This window comes from Columba livia, chromosome 11 (assembly GCF_036013475.1).
Source record: "Columba livia isolate bColLiv1 breed racing homer chromosome 11, bColLiv1.pat.W.v2, whole genome shotgun sequence".
In the NCBI taxonomy this organism is placed as follows: domain Eukaryota; kingdom Metazoa; phylum Chordata; class Aves; order Columbiformes; family Columbidae; genus Columba; species Columba livia.
The window spans coordinates 14319670-14346920 of NC_088612.1; the positions used below are offsets into that span (position 1 = coordinate 14319670).

Consider the following 27251-nt stretch of genomic DNA (forward strand, 5'->3'; position numbering starts at 1 on the left):
AAAAAACCCCAACCCAAACCAAAACCCACACCAAAAATACCCCACCGCACACAAAAAAACCCAACCAACCAAACCAAACCAACCAAACAAAAAAGAGAAGAAAAAAAAAAACAACAAAAAAACCCCAACGAAACCAAAAGCAGTAACATTCCTGCCAAATTACAAATTGTCTTTTTGGAGTTCAGGTTTGTGTTTGGGAAGGGGAGGAAGCTGTTTGTCAAGGTCCTTCTTATTGTATTCTCTGTTAGATTTCAAGGTGTCCGTGATGTTATTTTTGCCTTCAGCTATTCTAGTTAAAATAACTCAAAAACATGCTTAAGGAACTTGTGTCTCTTCTGTAGCCAATGTGAAGAATAAGCACATATAAGCTTAATTTTTAACTTACACTAAATCTATTTGTATATGATACTGGTAACCATAGTGGTTACCATCACAGTTTATTTCACATCTTAAAACATTTGTATCATAGAGTGAATGTAATTTAAGGTAAATGGCTTTGAAACACAAGAGTTTGGTCTTGCTTTTGGATAATAGCTAATTCGGTCACTTATTTAGAAACAGAAATATTTTGTGTTTGATGTAAAAACCAGAATAGGCAGCTGATGAGGCATATTATCTTCAATAACAAGAATGGGTATTTGTCAGGGCAAAACCCTCCCCTGATCAGATATCTGTTCTTGGCTTCAGTCATCTTGTGTCATACTGATTACTGGTGTTAAAGGTATTTCCTTGTATGCATAGTAGGAGAACAGAATCTTAATAGAGAAGACCCACTTGGAAGTCCTAAAAGAAGAGTTTATCTTTTCTGAAGCTTAATTTATTGGCAGGACTGAAGCTATTGAACCAGTGAAGATAGACCTGACTTAATTTAGTTGTCCTATTAAACAAAATTGTAATTAAACATGAAGATCAAAGTATGTTCTACGATTTTCTGAAAATGCTACAACCTTTGTGTTTCTGTGAGTTGAAAACTGAAATTATAATAGTTTTGGATGTCATGAGTAGTTTTTACGTGCACTTTAAAGTAAAAGAAACAAGGAAAAAAGAAATAACCTTATTTTAAGAAAGATGGATGATGGTAGCACTCACATTCTGTAACTGCTCAGCTGAAAATGCTGTATAGAGTTTACATTTTAGCTTTTCCAAGTAATAACTGATCGTTCTGTCAATGTGATGTAATAACTGAAGATCATGGAGGCTAAATTAAACTTGAGTTGGTTTTATAACTTTTCGTTGTTTTGTTTAAATGGTGTATTTGTTTTCCTTCATTTTTTTCATAGTTCTGTATGTTTTGGCTGAAATGTAGTAAACTTTTGGGAGAGTGATTGTACTACTGTTGTTTTGATTATGGTACCCCTGAGTATTTTATCATTCTCTTTTAGCAGGTTGTGAATATTTGTATTAATCATTGTTTCCAGACATGCTGAATAGTTTTACACTGGTGATTTTGAGTTTTTATTTTTCACAAAATTAATTTTAAGATAAAGAGTTAGAAAGTGACAGGTGAGAGGGCATGGGAAATGTGACCCAAGTATTTAGAATTGGTCTTTCTTGCATATCAACATAACATAATGACTGCCAGGAAAATTAATGTATCCGAGTTCTCCTCTATTTCAGTTTGGCTGTTCTACACAATTATTTCCCTTTAGTAAAAGTCCTCTGAATTTTTTACTAATAAATAGTTTTTACTTTTTTCCTTAAAATTATATCAGTGAAGCCCACAGCCAATCCATAACCTGGCAAAATAAAGCTACCTCACTTAATGTGCAGTTTTATAGAAAATACGTGTTTTTTATTATACCTAGGTATTTTTATAGTTTTCTTGTGATAAAAAAAGCTATAGGCATAAATCTGGGGTTTTTTTTCACTGTTGGCATACTGCCCGAGAATGCGAAAGAATGTGCGGGATACACACTTTTCTAGTGCTGTAATGGCAGTTTGAATATCTTTCTTGCCTCATCTACCATAGCTGGAAGGGGTGCGCTTTTTTATATATACAGTAATGAAGACTTTACTAGAAGCAGGGCATGGCAGATTCTGGCATTTCATTTGTGACATGGCCTATCCATTTACTAGTTTGGTTTACTTCTGATTCTGCTTTCATGCTTAAGATCCGAAACTTTTTAGATCTTTAATGAATTGTGGAGACAATTGCCTTAGAGAACGCACTGCTTGTTTTTTGACTTTCTTGTTGTCTGACCTAAAATGGCTTGTTGAAGAAAGGTGGATTGAAATTAAATTGGAAAAATTACTGACCTGACACCATTTAACACTTAGAGCAATAAGATTATCTGCTATCAGCTTTCATTGCTGTTGCTGGAGGACAAGAATCAGCAGAGGACACAGTGGGAAATCCTTCCTCTCCCAGTTCCTGCACACGAACATGATGCAGAATCCCTTTTCTCCCTCAAACTGGTCCCTCGAAGTACTTCTGATTATTCTCCTTAGAAATATTTGTAACGCTGCTTTCTGCATCTGAAGTAGACTGTAACTAGGAAGCACCTTGTCTTCTGTGCCTGTGATGTGGTGTGTGTCTGCAGCCGTCTGTGAGTAATGACCTGGACTGGCTCCGAGGGAATCAGGAACAATTGTATTTGTTATTAAGCTGTTGTTTTGTTATGCTCTTTTTATTAGCCGCTGTTTTAGTAGGTGTGGTCAGCAGGGGTTGAGAGAGAATAACAAGTGACTTTTTCCTTTGGTTCAAGGAGAAAATTTGTTTTGTTTGCACAAGATGCTATTGTGTCCTAAATGCAGTCAGCCGAAAGGAACTCACCTCTGTGCCAAGCAATGAGTCTCTTAGACTATTGCTGATAACACTGTGAGCCTCACACAGCAAATCTTGCTATAAGCAAAGGGTTCAAAAGAATGGAAGAGAAAAACTGTAGCTTTAGAAGGTTTAGAAAGACGTTTCCACACAAGCAGAAGAGCTTTGGGCCAGCAGCAAGGGATTGGTATACAATTGCATTTTCTCTAGTCATACCTGCTGGTAGCAGGGAAGGATTTAATGCAAAAGTTCCTGTGTGGCTCTGTGAGCAGCAGAAATCCCAGAATATAACGAAGATGGTCTTCTGTTCCACGTACAACAGTATGAAGATGCAATGCTTCTGGTGCAGCTAACTTTATTTTAATTTTCATGAATGTTTGTAAATAACTTCTTCCCATTCCCTGAGTATAAAATGAAAATGCACTTTTTTTTCCAAGAGTCTGGTATGCCAGGAAATAACTGAACAAATCAGACCTTCAAGAAACTAGCAAATGTGCAACATATTTTTGGGTGTAGTTAAAACTGACTAGAGCAAATGGCCTTTGAATCAGAGATGGAGTTTTCCATAGGTTGCTTTGTTACGTGACAATGTCTGAATTTCAGTTCTCTTTCGAGAAGGATACAGATTCTTAAAAGCCATGTTAGTATATGTGTATCGTCTTTATATAGAAGATCCTAATTGTATGGGATGGTAGCTAATCCATGGATTAAAGCATTTTACAAATATGTACACATATTCAGTTGTTGCTGGACAATAAAATTAAACATGTTTTCTTCCTGTGGTATCTAGGTCTTTTTCCTCCTCTTCCCATTCCCATTAGACTAAATGTCTTTATTTTTCTTCACAGATTGAAATGCTAAAGAAGAAAGTGAAAGAAAAGGAATTATTTATAATACAGCTTCTAGAAAAAATTTCCTTCTTAGAATGTGAGGTAAGGTATTACCTTTTGAGTTTATATTATAGTGATTATTTTATGAAACCAAACAAAATTTGAACCAGTGTCACCTGATGTTATCTGGATGCATATTTGCTACATGTATTGGCTGTTCTTCAGTATGGTAATCAAAGTTATGGCACCAGTCACATGAGGAATGTATGTAATACAAAGTCTCAATATTCATGCTAAGTGTCTTAACATACAATTTTATAAGAGTACTATAACTACCTAAAACAGAAGCCTCTGAATAAAACTGTTGGTTTAATTTTTTTTTTTTCCCGAAACTAAGGATTCCTTTATTTTCTCAATAAACACTTTTACATTATTTCTTGTGGGGATAAGCCAATGTGCACTTTTATTTCCTTGTTTAATTGATATAACTTAAATAAAGTAAGCTTGTGATGAAAACTACTGTTTTCCAGAATAAAGAATTACAAGATAAATTGGACTACTTAATGGAAAACCAACCAAAGACCAATGTAGAAACCAGAGATACTGGTGTAGGATGTGATCTTCCATACAGGTATTTACTTTTTATGCTTGTTCATAGGAAGCTTTTTCATAATGTCCCTTATTGGTGCTGTATTAGTAAACCATTGTGCTGATAAGCTGTTGGAGTGGATTGTGAAGTTTTGCTAAGTTTTGCTAAGTTTAAAAGAGTACATCTACTATGTGGAGTGTACTTCAATTACTTATAGAGTAGTTTGCTTGCTTGGTTGGTTTTTTTTTTGAAGATGCAAATGTATTGCAAACCCTTGGCAAGTACTTATTTACAGCAAGATGATTTAAGCAGGGAGTAAAGAAGTCAAGAGGTCTGACTTTGTAAAATATGGGAAAATATTGATGAAAGGTGTCTGCTGGCAGTGCAGCAGAAGACAAGGGACAGCTCTGCCCTAAGGCTGGGGCATCATGCGGGCTTTGTGTCCTGGGCAGGCGTCCTGGACCGTTTGAAAGGGCAGATAACACCAACAGTAACAGTCCAGGGCTGCAGCAATTTCTGGAGATATCCTAGCCCCAGGTGGAAGATTGCCAAGAAAACAGTGCAGTATCATTACCACATCTGCAGTGGAGTGGTTGTCTCTGATCTGTGGTGGCCAGCAGCTCTGTAGCCTGGTGTTGTAAACATCCAGACGTCGGGCCTGCCTCCTGCCTGTTCTGTGCCCTGAACGCTACAGCTGGTTTGCACTGGGCCCTGGGAGGAAGGCTGTGGACTTGCACTTCAGCCTTCCCCCCAAGTCACAAGAGCAAAACAGAAAACATAGTAGTAAGGTAAGGAGGACCATTGCACGTTACTTTTGTTACCAACAAGTAAACGTGTTCATCTTAACTGTGCAAATTGAATCATTTAGTTTGAGGAATGTAAATTAGCATATGAAATCAGCAAGCTGCAAATGCAAACTAAAATTTCCTTCCCAATTTAAAAATAAAAATACACTCATTTCAGTGTTCAGCCTAGAGCATATTTTAATGGCGTGAGTTTTGAAACCTCAAGACCAGTGTTCCTCACCCAGGGTGCCAACAGAAAGCTATCTTTGTTGTCTTTGGGGACCCTCTGTATGTTACCACAGCCCCTACTTATCTGATTTTTTCCCTATTTTTGAGATTTATCTCCCTGCAGAAAATCACTCCTATACAGTTTGGATTTTATGGAGTTACTATTCGCAATTGATTGTGTCCTTAAATGTAGTACTGCAGTCTTTATTGTTGCAGGATCCTTAGTCCTAGCAGCCGCATTGCTGGACATTCCAATATGAGCTCCAGCAGATGCCTGCCTGTAAACTTGTCAGTATCTGTCACAGTTTTTATGCAATATTATTTGCAGCATTAGAAAAGAAATATGGAACCTATTAAATACACTAAATAGTTTAATTTTAGCCTGTCAATATAACTAACAAGGCACAAGTTCATTGCTGTGGCATTTCCAGGCCAGCTGTCTGATACTCTGACATTAACTCTGTAAGCTCTTTCTTGTCTCCTTAACAGTACAAGTACTGAGAACAGAAGATCTCCTGAAAGTGCACGGCCGGTGAGGACATACACCCCATTCAAGAGAGTGTTGGAATTTAACACAAAGAACAGTACATCTTGAGCTTTCAAGTCAATGTGCTTTCTAAATGCGAGCAAATATCTTGCGCCTTTGCAGCTTGATTAGATAAACTTTTATCAAGTCATAGAGAAGAACAGCAGCATGGAGTCTTGCTAAATTTATCCCGAAAGCAGCTTTTTAGTAACTTCATATCTGAAGTTACTAACTGACATTAACTGTGAGGGGGATATGGAAGAAGCGGGATGAGTGAAACAGCAGTCAATATTGCTTCTTTAGAAGTTCTCCAGTGCAATGTGTCATTTCAAATGCCTGTAAGGAAGGACTTGTATAGCTGTACAGTTGTTTTCTTCAATTGTGTTGTAATTCTGCTTGTGTAATGAAGCTCTAATATATTTCATTTTCAATACTACTAGAAGCAGCATCTGCAACAACACTGGTAGAGGGCATTAGTCTGAAAGCTCTCCCTATGTCTGGGTACAAAGTGCGAGTGCTGTTGACACCTGTTGTAGAGACCTGATACAGTTGCAGGCACTGTTCACCTGGAAAAAGTTCACTTGTAAACAGCATTCTTTGCTGGGGGGGAGAGATGCAACTGGGTGGTTTCAAACAATACCCTCAACACATGCAGATGAATGTTGTGTTTGTTGCTGAAGACAGTAAGTGATAGAGCAGATTATAATGGATTTTGCTTTGTTGGACTGAGGCACTGGTTTGCACTTCCTCAGTCATGGGATAGAGTGACTATTGGTGATACATTCAATAGTAATTGTGTAGAGAAATCCCTGTCACTTTTAAAAATTTACTTTTCCATTAGAGGAAGGAATTTCCATTAAACAGAATTTTGTCTCTAGCAACCTAAAACCGTTCCTGCAATTCCTACAGCAATAGCAATCCTGAATCAGGATTTTAATTTTTGAGTATTCTTCCCACCACCCCTTTTCCCCCTCCCCACCTCCCCCCAAGCACTTAAAATCTTATCCTTGACGTCAGAGTACCAGCAGGTATGAATTACGAGTAGTTTCTTGTAGTTCTGTTAACATGAATGAAGGGCATTGGTTTTTTTTTAATTACAGTAACTGCTATAGAAAACAAACAACTTACGTTTTGTATGCTTAATATTGTTCTTACATTTAATGCCAATGCCAGGAGGTACTCACCTCGCCACAGGGCTTCACAAAGTGATTGTTTTTATCTTCAGTCTAATGCAAGTTCTGAAGTTCAGTACTGTCTGCTCAAATTAAGTATACACAGTAGAGTTGTATTTAAAATTATAATATTGACCTTATAATCCATGTCTTGTTCCTGTATTATTTCATGGGTTTCTGAATTTGTTAGAGAACTTTGGTTACTCTGCAGCTCTGCTGTTTAACTACTATGTATGTGTATATATACTATATATGTATTGGAGGATGGACTGAAGGATATTTTGATGTGGTATCAGTATCTTGCAGGAGCCTGAATTGCTTTATATAATCAAAGCAAATACAAAATCAAATGGGAAAGCTCAAGCTTCTCCAGCTTTTGTGCTCAGATCATCCTCTTTTTGTGCATAAGCTATTTTTTTCCTCGCAACATGTTCAACTCCTAAGAACTTAAAGTGGTCATTCTTTCTAAAAAGTCAAAGACAAAGTTATGTATTGTACTATGCATAAAAATCAAGAAATAATTGCAGTCAAAGCCTTTAACAAAAAGGTAAATTATCTATTGTGTGAAGGAAGCCTGTAACCTTCACTGGTATAGAAGTCGCAAACAGTAACAGCTGCTCAATGTTTGTTTTAAAAATAATAAAAACATTTGCTTAAGTAGCTTCCCCCAGAGAAGAGGTGCAAAACCTCTGGAGTGGGAAAGGGCTTGAAGAGAAGGTCCCTGAGAATAAAATCTGCTTGCTATAAAAACAGCCCTCAGACAAAGCTCCCTCTCATTATGCAAAGCAGAGGAATTGTCTTGTACCTGAATACCGAAGTCATGGAAGCAGCTGACAGAGCAAGAAGCTGTAGCCTTAACCGAGCAGGGGGAATTTCTGATTGAATGAAGTTTTGATGCTTGAGTGAATTTGGGAGAATGAGTTTGCTGAACAAAGTTCCCAAATAACAATTAATTCGATCAATAACTAGATGAATTGTGGTTAGGAACAACTAAGATCATGAAGTGAAACTCTAAGTGAGAAGACATTTAAATTGGAAGTGTATGTTGAGGAGCAGGAAAGAGGACTCCAATTTCCGAGATGAGCTTTGTACTTGTGTAATCCCATCTCCCTCTAGTGGTTGATAACGGCAAATGTTTGGACAGTATCTGGTTTTGACGAGAAAGACACTAAAAACTAATCCGATGTCCATATTAATAATGACCATTAGGGATGCAGCTTTAGTTCATTTCATTATTTTTAGCGTTTTTTTATGCCCAAATACTCCCTCTGTTTTTCAGGAGTTTAATTCTGAACCTGGTTTGTGAAAGTTACCTTCAAACTTAAGATGATTGGGTGAAGGTGTTATTTATATATAAAAAGAAATGCATGTTGTTGTAAAAGATATAAACTGACAAATTTAAATAAGTAAAAATACTTAATTCCTCTGGTTTTGGTCAGAATTCAGAAAGCAGAACCTGATGACTGTGAGGTGCTCAGTGAATGATAGGAGAGGGACAGATGTTGATTTGACACAGACTTCAAAAGAAAATTCATTCTACTTCTTATACCCTCCTGAGGATCTGCTCTGAAGATACTGCAAGCTGTTTAACCCTGAGACTTGCAAAACGGTGATTGTCTGCTCAAGACTTTACCAAGACTGCAGGCAGGTGTTGAATTTTTATGTGTAAATTCTGTCTTGACTATTTGATGAGGTTTTTTTCCAAAGCAAATAAGGATTGACATCTGCACTATATTTTAAGAGCATTTTGACATGTAATGAGACAGCTGACCATCATTTGATTGGACTACTGGTCTAAATCTGGTAAGTGTGAAGAACAGGAGAGGAACAGTATTTATATAGTTGTGTTACACGAAAATGTAGAACTTTCCAGTCAAATCAGCAGCAACATAAATTAGCATAGATAGTAACAAATCTGACTGAAAAGACCGTAAAACTTTATATAAATTTTGTCAATTTGAGTTAATTAATTAGTACTATAACATTAGAAACTAGTAAAATTTCTGTAAACATCAATAAAAGCCATATAGATAGGTCCCAGAAAGTGCATTAAATATAAGTCAATTGTATGACTACATTTGTACCATGATAAGTATTCTTTTGTGATTTATTCCAGATACTCTGGAAAGTATTTTGGGATACAGTTTTCATATATACTGTATAAACAATGCAGTTACATTGTATGCTTTTCATACATCCTGTATGTAGGACTTGATAAATTGCAACAAATATTGTATTTAAACTTTCTATTCTGTTATGTCAACATTCATTTAGAAATAAACTTACCTTAAAACCTTGTAAACTCTTACTCTACAGAATCTTGTTTGTTCAAAACGTGTGAATGCACAAGCAGTTCCTCTGGAGCCTTGATGTTCTTGTCAGTGTTTCCTTTGGCAGACGGGCTCTTGAGAACAGGAAGACACTCCCTTGCTAAAGACTCTTCCCAAAGCCAAGTAACAGAAGTAGATGAACTCTTTTATGAAATAAAGAACTATTGACTTGCACAGGACAAACAAGAACTAGGAAGTGCAGCTCTTGAAAAACCCAGCAGCTTCAGATCCCACAGATAACATCTGAATACATCTGGGATGATGCTCTCCAGGCTTCAGCATGATGAGATTGGGATGACCGTGACCCATCTATTTTTTTACAGTTTATATCCACTCACTGGTGACAGAAATTTATCTTCAAGACTGTCACAATGAAGCAATTGACATGTCAACTAAATAAGAAGAGGTCAGGCAAACATGACAATCACAGCATTATTGGTTTGCAATGCTCAGCTGAAGAATGTGAAGTTTTTTACTTGAGTAACACTTCTGTATGTATATTCAGTACAGATTGCCAAAGGGACCTCACAAAATCCTGTCGAGATCAGCAGTGCTCAGTGCTGAACCTACAACACAGGATTCTGGGAGTTGGATACTAATGCTTTTTGGAGAGGCTTTAAATCCTTGTTTTGACATCTGAAGAATTTCAGACATGGACAGATGAGCAAATAGGTAAGAAGTAAGATCTCTCCACATTGTTAAGTCTGTAATTCTGCGCAGGAAGGCCTTACTCCACAGAATGGAGATGTCTATGCTGAGAGTTTCATTCCACTTGTATTTTATTCTATTTTATTTCATACCCATTCAGCACCTGGGGCTATTTGCATGTGTGAAAGAAAAAACGTTCTTAAGAGTCCTAATGAGTTAAGGCCTTTCCAGCCCTCCATGAAGCACTAGAACATGGAAGAAACACAAAAAAGCAAGGTGAAAGCATCCATCTACAACTAAAAGGTAGGTGAAAATTTTCAAAAGAAAAAAGGGGCTTAGTGGATTAAAAAGAAAATATGTAGAAGTGACCATCTATGAGGTTACAATATTCTGTACAGGTGTGTGTGGTGTGTAGGCATACTGCCATAATCTGACAGTTGCTTTTCATATATAAACCAGTATGCTGATCGATACAAGCATATATAGCATTGCTTTTTAAGTGTTTGGGGCTTTTCTTAGATAAATAAGGTTAAAGGAAGAGTTATTTTCTTTGAATTAAAGAAAATAAAGTTAATTATTACAAAGATGCATCATGTCATGTTGATACCATTTTCTCTGTTATTTTGGGGGTGGTTTATTTTGTGCATGTGGCTTGATTTTTCTCCTGCCCCACAATATTTCCACCTAGAAGCAGAGAAACTGTAAAAGTAGAGTTTTTTCCCCTCAAAACCTACTTTCTAAAGTCTCTTTCGCACCTTTTCCAAATAAAAAGACGTACGAGGAAATGGGAAAAGTGCAACAGAAATGATACCTGTAACAGAAAAGAAGCAAGGATGTTAGTTTTAATGCAAATTTTGGGCAGACTCAGATATTTCTGACAGGAAATTTTTTCACCTGAAAAAAATGTAGCCAGTTGTCCTTCATGGCCATCTCCCCTGACATGTCATATGAGTAGAATACATCAGTTGAATTGTAACTGGCACTGATAAAACAGAAAACACTAAAAATTCAGGCATAAGTATCTGTTGCAATGTTCCTTGTAATGGGAATCTGTATTAGAATAGGTTACTTAGTTATTTGAATACCTTTCTTTTTTGCTACACTATATACGAAGGTGAATTATTCCAGTGTCACATCTTTGCGTTGTTTGTTTGGTTTTTTTAATGTGGTTTATTCTTTTTTGTTAGAATACCTGATTTTTTTTTTCATTGTCATTCTAATAATTTAATTGTCTTTTAGAAATTACACTAAATTGCTTAGTAATTCCAGCCATGCTATTGCAGAATAAATTAATATTTAACTCTAGACATCTAGTGACAGAAAACAGACTGACTGAAAACTGTATCTAATAATAGCCCTTGAGATAATGTCCTAAGTGAGGAAGTTATTTAAGAAATCATTAAACAACCCCAAACCAACCAGCCAACACCACAAACCAAACCACAGTTTTGTGTCCTCTATCAGTGGGTGATCTCCTGGTGAGAACGCCCTCACGGATCTCCCACGGGAGGTGATCGAGGTTGTGTGTAACAGACATTGAAGTGGTCTCTTCAGCTAGTCCCTTAGCTTGTTTTTTTCACCCTGGTCATGGTATTTATTCCATGGGTAGCTGCCTATTTGATTAATCTAATTTCCCCCGGCCCTCAGCCACCTTCCAGCTGAGCAAACAAGGGGCGGGCAGCTTAAAATGCTTCCCCCTCCGGGGTACCCCTCTGTTCATAAAACAATCTCTGAGAAATGGGCCTCTTCAGCCTTACTTAGATCACGAAACCTCCCCTGAGCTCAGCTTTAAAAGGCGGACATCTGCCACCGGGGAACTGCCTTATTCCTTTGAGCTGGGCTTGCTAGAGCTCATGGCACTTAGCAGAGTGTGGAGTAAGCAGGCCGATGTTATATTACAGCCTGAATTTTTATCTTCAGTCTCTGTATGACATGTGAACACGTTAAAAATAAACACCATGTAAAGAAAACTTTAACAGATCTCTAAAAATTAAACCCTGAGTCGTAAATAGAAAGTGATGCTCTGCTAAAAGCTACTAAAACACAGGGAAATGGCACGGTGTTCATCTCTGAAAATGCAAATTAGTTAACGTTAGCAACATGTAAGCCTTTGCTGCTTTTTGAACATAGTACAGGACAGCATCGAGTTGGATAACAGCGAGCCTCTGCCCCGCACAGCTTCTCATGCCCAGCCCAGCGTGAGGATGTTTCTTGAATCAAACTCAATTTCTACACGAAGGATTTTGTGATGTGGGGATTACCCTGAGCGTAACGCACCCACTGCCCGGCGCAACAGATGCCTGAGCCCACGGAAAACAAACGCCTGACGTTATTTTAGACGTGCGTGGTGGTACTGACTCCCTACCCTCGGGGTGACTCCCTGTCCTGCCCCCTCCCGTCCCTCGGAGGTTCCTCCCGATCGCCCCGCTCAAGAGCGGCCGTGTCGGCTTCGCGTTCCGACCAAGTCGGGCCCTGCCGGCTGCCGTCGCTTCCGGTAAGATGGCGGCCTCCGGGTTGCTGCGGAAGCGGCGCCGCGGGGCCCGGGCGGCTGCCCCGCTGAGAGGCGGCGCGGGGCGCCATGGCCGCGGCGGGCGGCGGCGTGCGGGGCCGGAGCCTCCCCGAGCTGCGGGAGATGCTGAAGCGGCAGCAGCGGCTGCTGGCGGACCGGTGAGGAGAGACGGGCGCCGAGGAGCGGGTCGGGCCTCCCGCCCGTTTCGCCGTCCCCGCGGCGGTGGCAGCGGCCGAACCGCTTCCCCTCGTTTGGCGGCGTTGGGGGCTCATGGAGCCGCACGGACCGCGCGGGGCCTCCCGGCTTCTGCCGCCGCAGCGGGGGGGGCGGGGCTGCCGGGCCTGGCGCGGCCCCCGGGCCCTTTGTCACACGCCCGGCGGTGACAGTGAAAACCCGCCTGGACGCCTTCCTGTGTAACCTCACCTGGGTGTTCCTGCTCCGGGGGCGACCGGGCTGGATGAGCTTTCCAGGTCCCTCCCATCCCTGACACTCTGGGGTCCTGTGCCCGGGCACAGCCGGGGGACAGCGCTCCGATGATGCACCTGTGTGGGTTTACTTGCTGCGGGTTGTCATCCCTGGGCGGCTGTTTCTGGGCATGCAGACAGAAAAAACGGTGTACACCACTTCGGTGAAATATTTATTACTAAATATTTACACGTTGCACTTTTCAGACTAGCAGTTATATCTTTGAGCAGTAAGAACGTAATAGTTGCTTTATCACAATATACATTTGAGGCTGCAGGCCCTTTGCATCTTAATGCTTTTCAGAAATCTAGTATGTAGATCAGAAATAACATTAGAATGAGAAACCTGCCACAGTAGCTATTCTCATAAAATAGTTCTGCACATCAAATTGAAATGGGATTGTTTATACCCTGTTTTGTTTTGTTTGTTGTAGGAAATTCATTGCTAGGCTTCCAGATAAGGGTAAGAAGATCTCTGATTTTGCTGAAAAGCTGACGCTTGCCATTTTACAAGAGGAAGAATTAGCAAGGACGGCTGAGCTGTTATCTGCTGTCAGGTTGGAGTTTCAGGTGAAACAGGAGGAGATTAATACCAGCAAACATCAAGTTATTCTAAATGAGGACACACAAACCTGTGAAAATTCCTCAATCTTTAATGAAAAGTCTAATATTAAAGAAGTTTCTTCGATTGCGTCCCAAGGGCAGGAGGCAGAATGTATTGAGCAAGATGCTACAAGTACAACTCTGAAAAATCAAAGGACTCAGGGGAAAAATGGTAAAGACAAGACCGTTACAAAAGATCAGAATCTTTTCTGTGAAGTTGTCTCCAATCCAGCCACGAGCAGTTGTCTGGAAAATGATCAGCAGGTATCTCCGAGCCATCCTGAGCATGGTACAGAAAGTACAGCTGCTTCAGACAACAGAAAAGATGCACTGGTTGATGCCTTTCAAAAAGTTAAAATTGTAGATGGGAATAATGATGAAAAAGTATCGGAACAAGAGCAGAATGTGGCTAAACAGCACAAGGGCCGTATCTTTGGAAGCGTGCACCCCAAGACACCACATTATATTGAAGTTCTAGAGTCTAGAGCCAAGAACCCAGTCATAAAAAAAAGCAAATTTAAACCAAATATGTAAGTATTATGGGATAGAAAAACCTCTTGTGAAATAATGGACTTGTATAAAATTGGAAATTGGTACAGAACAAGCACAATGGGTTTATTTTCTTGTGGTGATTAAAGACATTTAAAGTCATATGACATTCGAGGTTAATGTATCAGCTCTTTAGCATTAACTGTCAGAGTATCTCAATATTGAACGGTGAAACAACTGCCGTGAATCTTCATAGAGTTTTGTAGCTTAGGCTACAAATACTATATTTGTAGCTTAGGCTACAAAACTGTTAAGCAATTAGCAAAACTTTCTTGATGATTTATTCTAGAGTTTGTAGAACTTTAATAGCAGGTAGCGTTTTGCTTTTCCCACATCTCTAGAGGAGTTACGATTCACTGTACTGGTAGCTGTAGCAGTTTATACTTTGTGTGACTCCAAAAGCATTGCTGTTTCATCCTTACTAATTAATGGGCATACCTTTTTTGTTTACTATCAGGAGTAACTTGCGATACTGTCTCTCTGCAGAGAAATATTTTTAGTTTTTCTGAGTGCTGCTTATTTCTTATTTGTTTATAGTGTCATAATACTTCAGATTTCTTTTCAACTCTTACATGTTGAAAATAGCAAGTTTTGGAACTGAAGTTGTTCAACCTTGTGCTGCAAATTTATGTACAACTTCTGTGTTTTATCTGTTCCAGGTTATCAGGAGAGCAAAGTGGATCATCGCATGGTTCCTCATCCAGTCAATCGCCTGGGGGATTTGGCTCTCCAATTACTGCTGAAGAAAGACGACTTAGAGATAAGAAACATTTGAATGACATCACAGCAGCTCGGCTGCCACCACTTCACCATTCCCCTGCTAAGCTATTATCCATAGAGGAATCCATAGCAATTCAAATACAGCAAAAAGAAGCTTATGAGGTATGAATTCAAGGTTGGGTCTGAGAAGTAATTACGTATTTGGGATCATTCCTAAAAAAAAGAAAACATAAAGGGATCTTTTCATACTGATGAATTTGAGGATGAAATTGAGATGGGCAGGCTTTGAGGAGAGGTACCTTTTCTTGTATGTGATTCTTCTAATGATGTAATTAAAGAATGGATTAATCGCTTTTGAAAGTGCATGAAATCAAATGCAGTGTTACACTTTGTGTGGTGTTACACTAACCTCATTGCTCTCTCTTCACCTCTGACTAGAAATGTAAATGTAAACCTTGCCCATTAGTCTTTAAAGACTTTTTGGCCCTTGCATAAGTGAAGGCTTAGCAGTATTTGTTATTCTTAAAATATGCAAATATCAGCATTTGCCTTTATTTATGCTGTGCCTGAAGAATCTTAGTCCTGACGTTCTTCAAATTCTGTTGTAATGGATTCTGATTTTGACTTTCCAGGTAGTGCCAAGCTAATGTTTCGATTAGACACTATTGTAAAAGTGGTTTTAAAAGCACTTGCTACTTTAGTCATCTTGGCACTTTAAAGGAGGTCATTTATTTGGAAAATGGAGACAGATTTTTTGCGGAGGCTGCTGGATGACAAGCATTGTTATTGCTACACGGTTACTGCGCACAGCTGCTCTCCAGTGCGGACTGGTCTTTTCTGTTAAAGCTGACTGTAGTGTATCACGGGTGAGGACTGCCACATGGGGAATTTCAACTCTTATAAAAAGGTCTTGAAGTATTAACAGTGCAGTTATGTGTAAGTGTGAAAGAAACCTGAAGTTCCTTCGATAGTTACTACAATTTTTAATTAAGTTCACTCTGGAATTGCTGATGTTACTACGTCAAGTTTATACTTTAGTATAGCAGGATAAAAACAATGAATGAACACTTTTTCTATGATGTGTCTCTTTTTATTTTTCTTTTATATAGGAAATGCAAGCCAAGCTTGCAGCACAGAAGCTTGCAGAGAGATTGAATATAAAAATGCTCAGGTTTGAACCAGAGGGGAAAGCCTCAATGCAATACAGAGAAGCACAAGATGAAGATTATTCTTCAGCAGAGGACTGAATTCAATAAGCGATATCTGAGGATGAGCCACGTGACTGATCTTTGTGCAGTACTTCTTAAAACCCAAACCTGGATATTGAGAGTGCTTGATCTAGTCAGTTATTTCTTAAAACTTCCACATCACAGCTATAGGAAGAGTTCAATATAAACCTCATTAATATAAGTGTTATTAAGTGGTAACCCCAGTGTTATTTGGAGACTGCTTTTGGAGCACTTGGGGCAGCAGTTAATCCTTGTGGAATGCTCCATAGTTTTCATCTACAGCAAAGTGAGCTCTTTAATACACTTTTGCAGGCTATGAGGAGTCATCTGCAAGAGATTCCTTCTGTGCAGAAATGTGATTGCAAAGGGTGTCAGCACATGTGTCCATAAAGAAAGCTGAGGTGTCTATGAACTGCCTGCATGTATGAAAGCTTGTCTTGTATAAATGTGAGATACTTCCTTTATCTTTTTAAGGTTATCTTGCTTTTACCTTATGGTGAAAATACATGCCTGGACAGGTACAATAAATACGTGACAGGCTGTAAGAGAGCTTCTTATCACATGAGAACTTGTTTCTGTGCCTGCACCTTAAAATAACACTTTCTGCCCTTGTAAGTAGGTTAAGAATTTCAAGTTGTTTTGTAACTCAGATTCTGTTTGGGCCTTAAGGAACTCTGCTGTTTCATTTTTGGTGATTACTGGAAAGCACATCAAGAGATCAAGTGAATCTGAAGACTAATATTTTTATTAAAAGTCTTGGTGTTTTTCCATATTTTTGTACACTGCTTTCACACTTTGGAATACTATTTTTTCATAGCCTGATACTGTAAATTAAAAGATCCACCCTCTGGTTTTCTTGTTGAAAATGTTCTGTGTATTTTGCAGTTTCAGCTGTCCTTGGAAGATAAATCTTCCTTACAATTTTATTTTCTGCCTTCTAATACTAATTTTGAAAGATAACACACCTGAGAAGTGTTTCACAATGTTATTCCACTGTTGACTAGGATATTCCGGCCCTAGTATGAGTTCAGTTCTAAAAACCAAACCTCAGAGATTCCTCATATAGCCTGGAAGCATCTGTTTTCTGAGTTAATGCAGCAACCGTATGTGCAGAGCTCTCCCTGGATGTGGACTTATTCCTGCAGGAACGGTGCCTCTGGAAACCAAGGGCACTCCACATGCGAGTTGTTAAAAAAGCTGCATTATGTCAGCTAGAAAAGGGGCTTGAAAGTCTCTGCCCCTTCTGAGGGCATACAGCACTTTACTGGCAGGCAGTAACTCTCTCGCAGGCAGTCCCTGTGGCACAATCCATACCGTGGCAATGCAGTTTGACAGGTGGAACTGTTGCTAAGCTAATATGTGGTATTTTTTGACCAGGTCATGTGTTGCTCATCTCTGATGCCTCTTTCAGGTACCCTTTCCTCTCACAGGTTTCTTGTTCTCATTGTTCATTGCCTTCTCATCAGCTGTCTGCTCTTCCCTTTTCCTCATGAGACTTATCTCCTTTCACTGATGCAAATTGACATTCTGCATCCCTACACCCCCCATTGCCTTCCGTATGATATATCGCTCCCCATTACTTGCATTTAACTTTACCACGTGTTACACATCCTCCTGCTGTTGCTATCTTCTCTTGCTTTCCGTAACTCCACATACTGAGCACCTTCGACATACCTCAGTCACTTAAATAGCTTGCAGAGACCTGAATGTGTTTTTGCTGCAGCTGGCCTTCTACTGAGTCTTTCTTATTTATTATTTTGGTGTCAGACTGTGCAAGTGTTTGCCACTTCCAGGCCTTAAAGCCTCTTTTATACCACTTTATCATGTTTTGTTGGTTGTTTCGTTGGTTTGTTGTTGTTTCTTTGTTGTTGTTGCTAGTGATTTTGGTTTTTTGTTTTGTGCTCCTGCTTTATCCTCGCAGCTTCCCGCCATCACTTGTCTTTGTCAGCACTATCTTTGGCACATTTTCAGTCATTCATATTCATCCCTCAGTGTCCATGTTGATGACCCATCTGCTCCTTCAGGTATTTCTGCCCACAGTGTCTTCCTTCTGCGTGTGGCTCTGACTCCACAGGCCAGTGAAACACTCTTCTCTTCTGCATGCAGTTCATCCCTCAGATCACCATTGTCTGTGCTACCACCTGCTTGTCCAGCTGTGTTTGGGCATCAGCCCTTCCATTATTTCAGTCTGTTGTGCTTCTTAAGGACAAGAGGCCTCAGAAGTATATTGGCTTTCCCTTTGCTGTCACATGAAGTACACGTTATGACTTCCAGGCCTGTTTGCATCTCTCCTTCTTTTAAGATCATTACCCTTGTCCCTGTACGGACTGTGCTGTCACACCTTTTAAAGTTTTTAAGCTTTTCTGGGCTAAATGAATTTACACAAAGCTACACAGTTAAGAATTCGCTTTTTAGATTACTGAAATGTAGCTCAATGTGGGCTTCTGCTGACTGCTCTCTTAGGCTAACTAAACTTATGCTTTTTCTTAGTGCTTTTAAGGCTTACTTTTGCTTTCTTAACTTTGTGAAGCAGAGGCAGTGTTATTTGATCTGTATTTTGAAAGCATTCAACATGTTGGCACTTTGCTGAAGTGGATCCCCTGAACGGGCTAACTTCCCCCTTAAGAGAAAACAAAAGCTGAAGTCGATGCAGTAACAGGTGAAGTGCATCACGTAATTGTTACAGGATTAGCAGCTGCTCAGCACGGTGCTGGAGGAGTCCTTGTGGAAGAGAGTGCTGTGTGAGTGCAAAACCAAGCTTAAGGTATGAATTTGCAAAACCTGGAGGCTTTCATGGGGGTTGTTGGTCCTAGGTTCTGAGCACAGGTATGTACTTTGAATTAAGGTTTTGTGAGTGATAAGAAAGCAAAGAGTCAGGTATAAAGAGAGTCCTGTGTTGAGGAGGATGTGCAATCCAGAAGCTTGTGGAAGGTTGGAGAGTAAGAGGATGAATCCTGGAATGGTTTAGTGATATTGAATTAAAATTCTGATGAAATATGGCTTTGCTGTTGTGTATGTCACCATTTTTCAGTTCCAGAACATTTCAAAACATACTGAGAACTGAGGAGCTTGCTCTCTTTTTTGAGGAGTGTTTTATTGGAGTGGGCTGTTAACCCAGTAGCAAATAAAAAATTGAAAATGTGTTTCTGAAGTTCCTTGTGTGAATAAAGTTTTATTTTGATCATGTGAAGTTTGCAGTTAAATTTGGGGGAAAACCGGAACCTTTTGCTTTGGTGATGCACAAGGAAAACATTAGAGATGGGCTTAGGAAACAATTGTTATGTAGGGAAAGAAAACTTTTGGGAAAGCTAATGGACGAGAAAAGATCTGTAAGACTTGAAGCTGGGCAATTTTGCAGGTCTGAAAGATGGCACACAGCTTAAATGGTGTGCTGGGAGTCTGAGAGCTATACCGTGTGAGGCAGGTGTTTGTGCAGCAGCAGGTGTAATCCCTTGATTGTGTGTGTGTGTCGTTAGGAGTACCTGAACCTCAGAGTGCCCAGGGGAAATGGCCTGTGACAGAGTTTCTGTTCACAGCTGTAACCGTTCCTGAGGGAGAGAACATGCAATCTGGTTTGCCAGCTGTGGTGAAAACACGATTTGGAGGATTTAGCAGCTTCAAAATTTATGTTAAGTATTTGGGAAATAACAGTTCAGAGAAGAAAGACCTAAATGCTGTTGTACTTAATTATTTTGGGGGACTGTAAGAGTAAGGGTAGGAAAAATGCAGAAGTTTTTCCTGTGTTTTAGTGTTAGACCTAACTGACAGGTCAGCAGTTCCGTTAGTGGTTTTCTGTCTGATGGCGTGTGGACTGCTTCTAAGGGCCATGTGATTTTAAAAAGAATGCAAAACACCACCAAACCAAAGCCCACCTCTGTGGTAGTAAGCTGCAAGTTCTCGTGCGGAGGAAATGGGGCCTGGAAGTTGAGAGAATTTGGAAACCATGCTCTGTGCTGTGGAATTTCTGAACCTGCTGCAGAAATGCAGTATCAGGGGTCAGGGAAAACAATGTCCAGACACTACACTACAGACTGATGAATTGAAACATGAGTGGGAAGCCATGGTGAAAGCTGGTCATGCTCCACCAGCAGCCCTTGAGCAGTAGTTTGGGGTTTTTTTGTATGGAACTCACAGACAACTCCTGTGTCGCAGACACACCACAAGCTGGCAGCCTTTAGCAGCCTCGCAGAGGAGGTAGGACCTGACTAGCCTGAGTTGTAGGTAGAGATCTGTCTGTCTGTCTGTCTTTTTGTGCAGCTCCATTGCAGAGCCAGTTGCCTGGGTCCCAGAGTCTGACTGCAATCTCAGTTGTGTTCCATGCTGGCTTTTGCCAGTGAAAATGATTGGTAGTGGGACCGTGTTCAGAACATTTGTGACCTAATTTTAGCGGCATCTGGCTCACCGTCTGCCTTTAGCAAATGAGTGTCTGCAAGGAGTATCCTTGGGCCAGGGGAAGTGCAAGGAATGCTTGGCCTTTTATATCAAATGAATGGCATAAAGTGGACAGGGAATGGGAATCCTGTGTTGGAAGAGGCTGTGCTACCCTGTGTGCTCTGCTGCGGGAAAAGGTGGCTTTTCTCTGCTTTGCCAGCCTTGCTCCTTTTTGAAAGCAGTGTGAGAGGGAGGCAAAATTTCTCCAAAGTGTTTTGTAAGGACAAATTTTTCAGGGAGCAGGTCTTGCATGGTGTGGTCTTGTTCCACAGAGCTGCTAACTGAATTGTATTTTTCCTGAGTTTGTGGTCCATATTTTGTTGCAAGTCCGCTGCTCTTAGGGTGGTATGTGTGGAGATCACCACTGAGATTTCCTGGTTTCCTACTGTTTGTTTTTAGGTTGTGAACTCCCACGTGCAGGGAGAGAAAGAGAAGTAGAAAAGGCAGCTGTGTGAAAACAACATTTATTTTGCTGTGATATATATTTTTTTATTTTTCAGTAAGCTAATAATTGTGTTTTGTTCTCACAATTCTGCAGTGCTGTGTCACTGTGGACGCTGTGGCAGGCAAATGTTAGCTGACTGTAGTCCAAACATTTTACACTCGCATTGACTGTGGGATATGAGTGCTTAACTCCATTTGACTTCTTTGTAAATACTGTAATTATTATTCCACACGTATACAAAGCTTTAGAGGTATTTAGTCATCTCTTGTTTAAAGCAACCGTTTTGATCATTGGGTTATTAAGATTTTATTGAATTGACCCATGCTTTGGGGGAGCATGAAAGCATGTACTGAAGTCAAAGCTTCCTGCCTTTAGGAACACTTATGTGCAAGAGCTCTGTTGAAACGGGATATTGGCTCTGCGATTTGTTTAATCTCTGTGTGCAAGGGATGTGTGAATAAGAGTTGTGAACCAATTACCGAATGTGAGGAGATGACACAAACGAGCACGGTGAAATGTGTGTGGGAAGCAAATTGATTTTCAACTTGCTAGAATCATTGAACTAAGTATTTCACTTTTAATCATCCAAATATGAGTGAATGTGTCCTCCAGCACTAAGTATAAGACAGATTTCTTGACAGGGAAATATGTAAGAATTTGTACTAAGCGACACCCTCATTGCTTTTCTTTCAGGTTTGATATTGGGGACTGTAATTGCATCATGCACGAACTGGCACATCTCCACTGAAATCATGAGGGAGATAAGTGGGGCCATAATGCTTAATGAACATATTCATATTTCCTTCCTCTATCCACACAGCTGGTATTAATGTACTTGCTTATTAGATCAAGGCAGTGATATAATGTGGCAAGTAGCTGCAGTCCAAGCTTTTGCTAAGTCTCTGAAGCTGAGCGCTTGATAGGAGATATTCTTTGTACACTTCTTCTGAAGAGAAATTTCAGTTGCAAAATTTCTGTCCATGTTACTTTCTGTTGTGTGTGTTGCTTTTTCAGAAAAGTTTTCTCAATTGTTATTAGATGGCTAGTAACATATACATTTAGTTCACTTAGATATTAGTCAGACGGTGGGAGTACAATAGGTCTGGTCATAACAGCTCGTGATCTGCAGCCACCTCTGAACTGAGGCCTCTGCACTGCCCCCCCAGTGCATGCAGGGTGCATGCAACCTGGGCTGCAATGAGCACAAATTCTCTGCCAAAACTTGGCATTCTGCAAGAAGTTATGGGGCTTTTTTACTGCACACACACAATCACAACTGAATTTGGAGGTGCAATGACACCATTTGTAGAAGATCTCAGTGTGGGAGAATGACTCAGCAAGACGCAATGTTTAGCTGCTAGGGCTTTGTCTGGTAGTGGATATACGTTCCCAAACTGACAGTGGAGGGAGAGAAGTAAATTACATAATCCATGGGATTTACATTTCCAAGTCATTTAGACCATTATCCATTGGAGCTGCAAGGTCTGTCTTGCTGATGGATCAATTAGAACTAAAATGGCTGACGCTCCTCACCGAGAGAGGAAACTGGTGTATTTGGGTACCAACATGAAGTGGCACTGGCACTATTTTCTCCAGGCATCTTATATATCTACTTCCATTATATTGAATTAGCATTGATTTTCTTCTGTTTTCATCCTGATCTTTAAAAATTAATCTTCCAGTGCTTGCCTACAAACCAAATGAACCAGCTGGTTTGGGGCAACAGATATATAGATAGAAAAAAATGAGCTGTGTTAGCCAGCTCTTTGCACTCAGATGGAGGAAATCTTCAGAGACTTTGTGATAAGCTCTTTTCTGTTTAAGGCACTGTTATGAGTGGCCTGTGTTGTCTCCTGGTTACTATAAAAGTCTCAGTGTAATTGTGGTTTCCAGAGTTACAGATCCATCAATTCCATTTGTAATTATGTGTGAAATTACTTTGTCATTGGCTTTCCCTCTGCTTTTTCCTGAAGGGGAAAAAAAGAAACAACACAGATTCACAAAAATCTTCATTGTGTGCAGTAATATTTCCTTTACTGACCCAAGTTATTTCATATTGGTTAGACGTTTGTATTCCCTGGTTTCACATGTATTTCTCTAGCTGCTTTAAATTGGTATTGTACTGATTATAGTACTGCTTAAATGGTAGCTGATGATAAATATTATCCTTGCATAGACATTGGGCATCATCATATGTCATGTCTGCAGACCACTTTTTTGCCTGCACGGCAGATTTTTGTGGCTGTGAGCCAGGAATTTTAATGAAAGAAAACATCAAAGATGCAGAAGAAATGAGAATATTAGTCAAGGAAGATACACAGTGATGCTCTCTGATAACCCCGGGTAATTGACATTAGAACTATGTGGGAGCAACTTAAATAAACATCTGGACACTGAGTTTAGACATTTCCAGTGACAAAACCCAGACAGATCTTCTGGACTTGCAATAATAAATATTTCAGCGCAGTCCACATGAATCAACTTAGAATTCTGTTTTCAATTATTCTAGTTTTATAAATATATCATAGTTAATTATTCAGGGATAGAATTTCTTTTGAAGATTGAGGAATTTGATGTTTGCTTCATTCACATAAAGTTTCATTTTTTATTTATATCAAATTTACTTCTGTTTGTACAAAAACAACAGTGCAAGCTTGCCAAGAGCCATTAAAGCAGAATGCAACTGAACTTCTCCTGGGGTGGAGGGGCATTTTCTGAAAACCCTGGCAGTGCACCGTAATTCATTCCAGCTATGGCAGCCACTTAAATTATGCTGAAAAGAAAATTATAATAATTTTTTTAAAGTTATTCTCAATATTTTTAAAGGTTCTTTCCTTTTTTACTTTAGGTAACACGGCAGCGCTAAGAATGTGATATCCCTTACAGACAGTGAGGAGATGTTTATGTGTACCAGAATGTTTAAAAGGTGTAGCAATGAAACTACAAGACCGAATGAAGCGCTGGTTGCAGCCCAGATTTGCTCCTGATATCACAGCTGTGATGAGGCTGGTAGAAGCATGCCCAGGTTTTGTGCGAATTTTGTATTCCTTTGAAAAGCTTCCCCACAGCCCAGGCTGCCAACATCAGCACTTGTTCTACAGTTTCCTGCCTTGCCTGTCACTGCTGTGAGCTGGCCGACAACATTGTTGAGCCACAGGCTGAGCTATGCTGTACCAACAGGTTAAGAAAGTTGTAGGGGACTGCTGTGTTAGCCTGACCTACAGGTCATCATCCTTTTCAGAGGTGGAAGAGGCAGAATTGAGTTTAAGTACAATGCAGAAAGTCCCTTCTATGCTAGCTGTCTTTTGGCGACCTCCCCGTAGGTACAGGAGGGCTGCTCCTCAGTCCCCTCAACGTGTCCCCTTCTCCGGACCGAACAGGCACACCACTGCCTTCCGCAGCGTCCTCTCCACCCACAGCACTTCCCAGCAGGGCTGCTCCCTGTTCTGTTGCCATTGGAGGGCAAATCGTAGGGGAGCATATTAGGAAGCTGCAGGCTGACAAGGGTATTGTATTTTTCAGTTCTGCCACAGCTCTCTCAGATGAATAAAAGGTTTTCTGCCTCTATGGGGTTTTTTTGGGGGGGGGGGAAGGAACCTAGCTACATTATCCTGATCTGAGTGTATTTTAAGCTTCTGTGTTAATTAAAAAAGGCAATTTGTGCTTTGTAACCCTTTCTACGCACTATAAAAATGATAGATAAGAAGCACAGTGAAAGCTATAAATCAGCTTTGAGTCTGATAATCTAATAAGAGAATCTTTTCAGCAGTTCACCTCTTGCTCATTGATCTATAGCTTGGTAATTAATTTCCCCTACTTTTAACCTTGTATTTATTAGAATACTTAATTCCTGAATGCTAAAACTATGCACCGGAAATTTGTAGTGTTATAGTTCAGACAGTGTAATCTATTTATTGTTACAGGAGCACAGAGGATGAAGACAAATTATTTAGAGGTTTATTACTCAGGGAGATGCATTTGAAGAAAGACATGGGATGAAGCTAAGAGGAAAATGTAGATTGTGGCTATGAAGCAGAAGCTCTTTTAATAGAGGAACTATCTGTTGAATGATTCCCTATGGGAAAGTGTTCAGTTCTCATCTGCAGGTGCTTAAAAGTCCGCTGGACAAAGTGCTGCGCTGACCAGGTAAATGGGTACTCGGAATGTGTTGCTGCTGTTCTGTGTGCTGCCCAGTGCACTGGCTGCAGCTTCCCCCGCTCTCACAGGGCAGCTGCTCTTTTCAGTTTTGTTTGTGATGAAAACCTGAGGGTCTGGTTTGGCTACCTTAACTCCCATGGAGTTTAATGGAATTGCTCATCAGATCTTGAATCTGAAATACATTGACTCTGCTGGTTATCTCTTCCAGTTTTGTTTTCTGATCTTGCTGAAAGGATGGGGCCATCTGGGTAACTGCCTGGCTTATCAGCTGTGCCCTGTTCCAACATGGATTACTTTTTCCCAAGAATGAAAAATGATGATAGGAAACAGTAGTAACTTCAAATTATTTGTATCAGGTGTAAATTCTCCTTATGCTTTTTGTGTTTTCTTTGTGTAAAGGCAAAAGAGCTCAAGCTGTATGTTTTGACCCCTTCTTTGACTCAAACTGCCATGCAGTAGAGAAGAACAGAACTTTATAGGTTTGTACGTGGTGGCTGGTGAGACACTTGGCATATGTACATTTAAAATGTTAAGTCATTCTTCTATTTGAGTATTTTTATTTCTTAAATGATGAAGTTTTGTAGAGATCTAAAGATAAACCTTCACATACATACAATACAAGCCGACTTGTACTCATGTGCTGTGTACCTACATTATATGCAGCAAAAAATTATAAAAAGCAAGATGTAGAAAAAAAGTTAAGTAAATATTTCATTAGATGGTAAAGCTACAATTTGTTCCTTTATAAATAGCACTTTGTTTAAAAAAAAAAAAAAAAAAGAGAATAAAAGGGAAAAAAACCCAAAGCAAACAAACAACAAACCCAACACAGCATATATTGTTATTGGGCTATCAGAATCCTCCTGTACAACAGAGTACAAGTATATTAGCCAAATGTTCGGAGGAACTATGTTGTCTGTCTTGCAAGCAGTTGCTCAGGGTTATCAATTGTGTTTGGCTTTTAGCATAAAGGGAACCAGCTAAGCACCATTTCCAATTTCACTCATTATGACTGTCTTATGAGGTCTCACACTCTTTTTCCACAGAAAAGGGGCTCTGCCTCTTGTTTTGTGAGATCAGACTGTGCTTTTAGTGGTGGACTGAGGATCTGTGGGAGACTGTCACCCGAACTGCACATTTCCTACCTTTTAAAAACAGTGAGATGAGAGATAAAGTTTCATAGGTCTGGAGGGAGCAGCAGCTTGTGTTTCAGCCTGTGTCACATCTGTCTAACCTCTGTATGTGGTCCGTAATTCTCTGCCACAGCTTAGGAGGCAAGTGCTCCAGAGAACTCTGTTGAGTGTTGATGCATAAGAAAGGATAGCTCAAAAATATTTGGAGGCTCTAAGATTCAATGATGTGGAGATCAGTATGAAAGCCTGCACTATCTTTTTCAGCCGTGTGTCAGGAAGGGGAGCATGACAGTCACACTTAAGCCTAGACTATACTTAATTTTATGTTCCCTGCTACATTGAAGTCTAAGTAAATAGCTTCACTGGTAGGAGTAGAGGAGACATGAGAGTTAGATTACGCTTTATCTTGGAACCCGATGTGAAATCCATACTTTGCCTGGACACTGTAGTGAGATGGCTGTTTGTGGTAGTAATATAACAGGATGTTTGTAGGAGTGGCGTGTGTCACAGGGCTGCCCTGAATCAGGTCATGTTTAAATACATTGCACATGGGCTTTGATCAAGGACCACGAGGCTGTGTCTAGCCAGTGGAGACCAGGAGACTTACTGAAGGACAAACTCTCCACTTTCCTGCTGCAGTGGCAGGCTGTAATATTTTTCTAGGTTATGGTTTTACCATTAGTAATATTGGTGCTGCATAATACAGGATCACTCAACAGTACTGATTCACCCAGGATAGCACATGAATACACAAATTATTCCCGTCTATTTAGCCAAAGCAGCCAGTGCACTGGTTATACTGCGTTTATGGTTTTATGCCAGCTGTGTAAGGACAGGCGCTGCCTGACCCAGCACGCGGCCTGGCAGGAGAAAGGTGTTTTTCAGAGGAGCTGGAACACACGTGAAACTTGTGGGGTCGGTCTGAACCAGTGTAGCCATTTGCTTCACCTGCCATAGTGTTTTATTTGTGGTCAGAACTAAGTGCTTAAAACCAAGCTTGCCATCTGATGGAGCCATGACCTTGATAAAAATCCCAATTTGCGCTTCTGGCTGGAGAGTCGATGCGCCCCCCCCCCCCGCCCCCCGTGATCCCCTTGTTCCCCACTGCAGAGCTGAGCTGTGCCATACACAAGGCGTT

General features: G+C 40.2%; 1 protein-coding gene across 4 annotated transcripts in view; it reads left to right on the forward strand.

Moving 5' to 3' along the window:
- Positions 1–16812, forward strand: part of MYZAP (myocardial zonula adherens protein) — a 60356-nt gene extending 43544 nt beyond the window's left edge. For 3 of the 4 annotated variants that reach the window (XM_013369976.3, XM_021299296.2, XM_065076017.1), the window contains 3 exons: positions 3613–3696; positions 4125–4225; positions 5686–9196. In XM_013369976.3, coding sequence (XP_013225430.1) covers positions 3613–3696; positions 4125–4225; positions 5686–5791 — 291 coding nt within the window. In that variant the 3' untranslated portion in view covers positions 5792–9196. Of the gene's footprint in view, positions 1–3612; positions 3697–4124; positions 4226–5685; positions 9197–13279; positions 13979–14656; positions 14880–15826 lie in introns of those variants that run through there. The other variant, XM_065076018.1, reaches the window with a different exon arrangement.
- Positions 16813–27251: the final 10439 nt, after the last annotated feature.